This window comes from Propithecus coquereli, unplaced genomic scaffold, assembly GCF_000956105.1.
Source record: "Propithecus coquereli isolate 6110/MARCELLA unplaced genomic scaffold, Pcoq_1.0 Scaffold120, whole genome shotgun sequence".
Lineage (NCBI taxonomy): Eukaryota > Metazoa > Chordata > Mammalia > Primates > Indriidae > Propithecus > Propithecus coquereli.
Window position 1 is genome coordinate 6,321,241 of NW_012136081.1, and position 2,145 is coordinate 6,323,385.

The 2,145-nt window shown below is 36.5% G+C and overlaps 1 protein-coding gene across 1 annotated transcript in view; it reads right to left on the reverse strand.

The window, feature by feature from the left end:
* KDM2A (lysine (K)-specific demethylase 2A) overlaps positions 1–2,145 on the reverse strand; it is a 150,708-nt gene that overhangs the window by 70,329 nt on the left and 78,234 nt on the right. The window contains exons 4-5 of the mRNA XM_012665583.1: positions 1,746–1,824; positions 1,251–1,297 (exon numbers count right to left, since the gene is read on the reverse strand). Coding sequence (XP_012521037.1) covers positions 1,251–1,297; positions 1,746–1,824 — 126 coding nt within the window. The remainder of the gene's footprint in view (positions 1–1,250; positions 1,298–1,745; positions 1,825–2,145) is intronic.

Here is a 2,145-nt window from a genome sequence, read left to right on the forward strand (position 1 = left end):
CCAGGAGTTTGACGTTGCTGTGAGCTAAGCTGACGCCACGGCACTCTAGCCCAGTCAATAGAGTGAGATTCTGTCTCAAAAAAAAAAAAAGGAGATCAAATGATGGACTGATAAGTATTCAAGTAGGTTTTCTGAGGCCGCCTGAGAAAGTTCTGCCTTGTGAAGAGTAGGAGAGCATTTTAATTAGTCAACAGATTTACTCAGCACCTACTATACTTCAGGGCCTGTGGTAGGTACTAGGAAATACATGGTGACAGGCAGATGGCCAGAATCTAACATAGAAACAGTGAGGGGATGAATAACACAGGCACTAGAGAATTTTCCTCAACCCGTGCTATCTGTGGCTTTCACCTTTTGGATAAACAGAAAAGTTAATAAGGGACAGTACTGCAATACTTAATTTCCAAAGCAAAGGAATGGCACTGGAGCTTCAGTAGAGAGGACAGAACATATTAGAAGTTCTAGTATTAGGAGGAAAGAGTCAAACAATTATTTTTGTTTCATGTCTTGTTGGAAACATTTCAAAAAGACTTTATTCCACTTTACTGCATTATTGTGTATAGCAGAGCAATCATTCCTGGACTCCTAAGGATGCAGGGATGTCTTAGGGCCATAAGAAACACCAACTGTCTATAGAAAACTAAACTGAACCTTTACTGACCCCAGAAAGTTTTCTTCTTTAATTAGATGGCTCTCATTTGCTGTCTTTTTCCTCTATTCTGAATATAATAAAATATATATCAGATTACAAGACTCAATTTAACTAGTCACTGATGAAGAGAAAATTTAATGTATCTACTTCTCAGCTTACAAAGTTTCAAGTCTTAGACAAGGTATCAAATGTACCACTGGTGAGAATTTCCTGGAAATTTCTCTACTGCTTTTAGGACAAGGGAGAGAATCACAGATATCACTGAAGCTTCATTCTTGACTCAGAGATAAAAAGTTTTTAGTTTCCTGGGTAGGTTGTCCAGCAAGACAGGCATGCCTTGGAGGGAAGTATGCACACTGATAAAAATGGTAGGTAGGAAAAAAATAGAGATGCAAACGTTCTATGTTTAATTAGTATTAAATAAGGCAACTTTTTAAACTCCCTTTGAGAAAATTCTCAGTTGCTAATGAAATAGTAGTTTCTAATCAAATATATATTTCAATGTGCCTGAGCCTTAAGTCTCAGCCAGAGATTCAGGACTCAGTCCTATGTCTTAAATCTTTGCCTCAAAGAAAAAGGACAAAAGCTTGATACTTACCTACACACATTTTGACATCATTCACAGTGAAGTCTGGATCTGGCATCCTATGAAACAAATACCAGTAAGTATAAACAGAAAGAACTTTTCTCTTAAGTGTGAGTTTTTCCTTAAAGTACTGAGAACTCCCCAATAAATAAGACAAATCAATCTTCACATTTAGGTTTACAATTATTTTTAAACATAAACGATTATGTATTTATATATATACATAGGAAAAAAGAATATATAACAAACTGTTAATGGTTTATCTAAGAGTGGTAGGTTTTAGGAGATTTAAATTTGTTTTCTTTTTAGCTCACCTGTATTTTCTCATTTACCTGTAACAGGAATCATTTGTGTAACAAAATAAGAAAAATATAACACTTTTTAAACTAAATGGGAAATTATTTTCAATTACCTACTGCTTTGGGTTATCAATATTGCCATTGTCTATAGTTCTGGGTGTAACGTGGCCATTTTGCAACCATGTCCAGCCAGGCTGAAAACACTTACTTTATTCCAAGTCCATCAGAATTCTTGAAAATCAGAGGGTCTCTCAAGCCACCCCGCTGGATATACTCTACATTAAAATCTGTCACCATAGGAAAACAATTATTAGAAAGACAAGAGGTATAGCTGGAAAAAAATAAAAGGACCATAAAACAGACCCTAAGTAATAAGGTATAGATGGTGTTTGTTGTTTTGTGTATACCGTTATACTCTGTTAGACAATAAAATATATGCTTGTTATTAAGAAGCATCTCTGGCCGGGCGCAGTGGCTCACGCCTGTAATCCTAGCACTCTGGGAGGCTGAGGCGGGTGGATTGCTCAAGGTCAGGAGTTTGAGACCAGCCTGAGCAAGAGTGAGACCCCATGTCTACTAAAATATAAAAAGAAATGATCTGGACAACT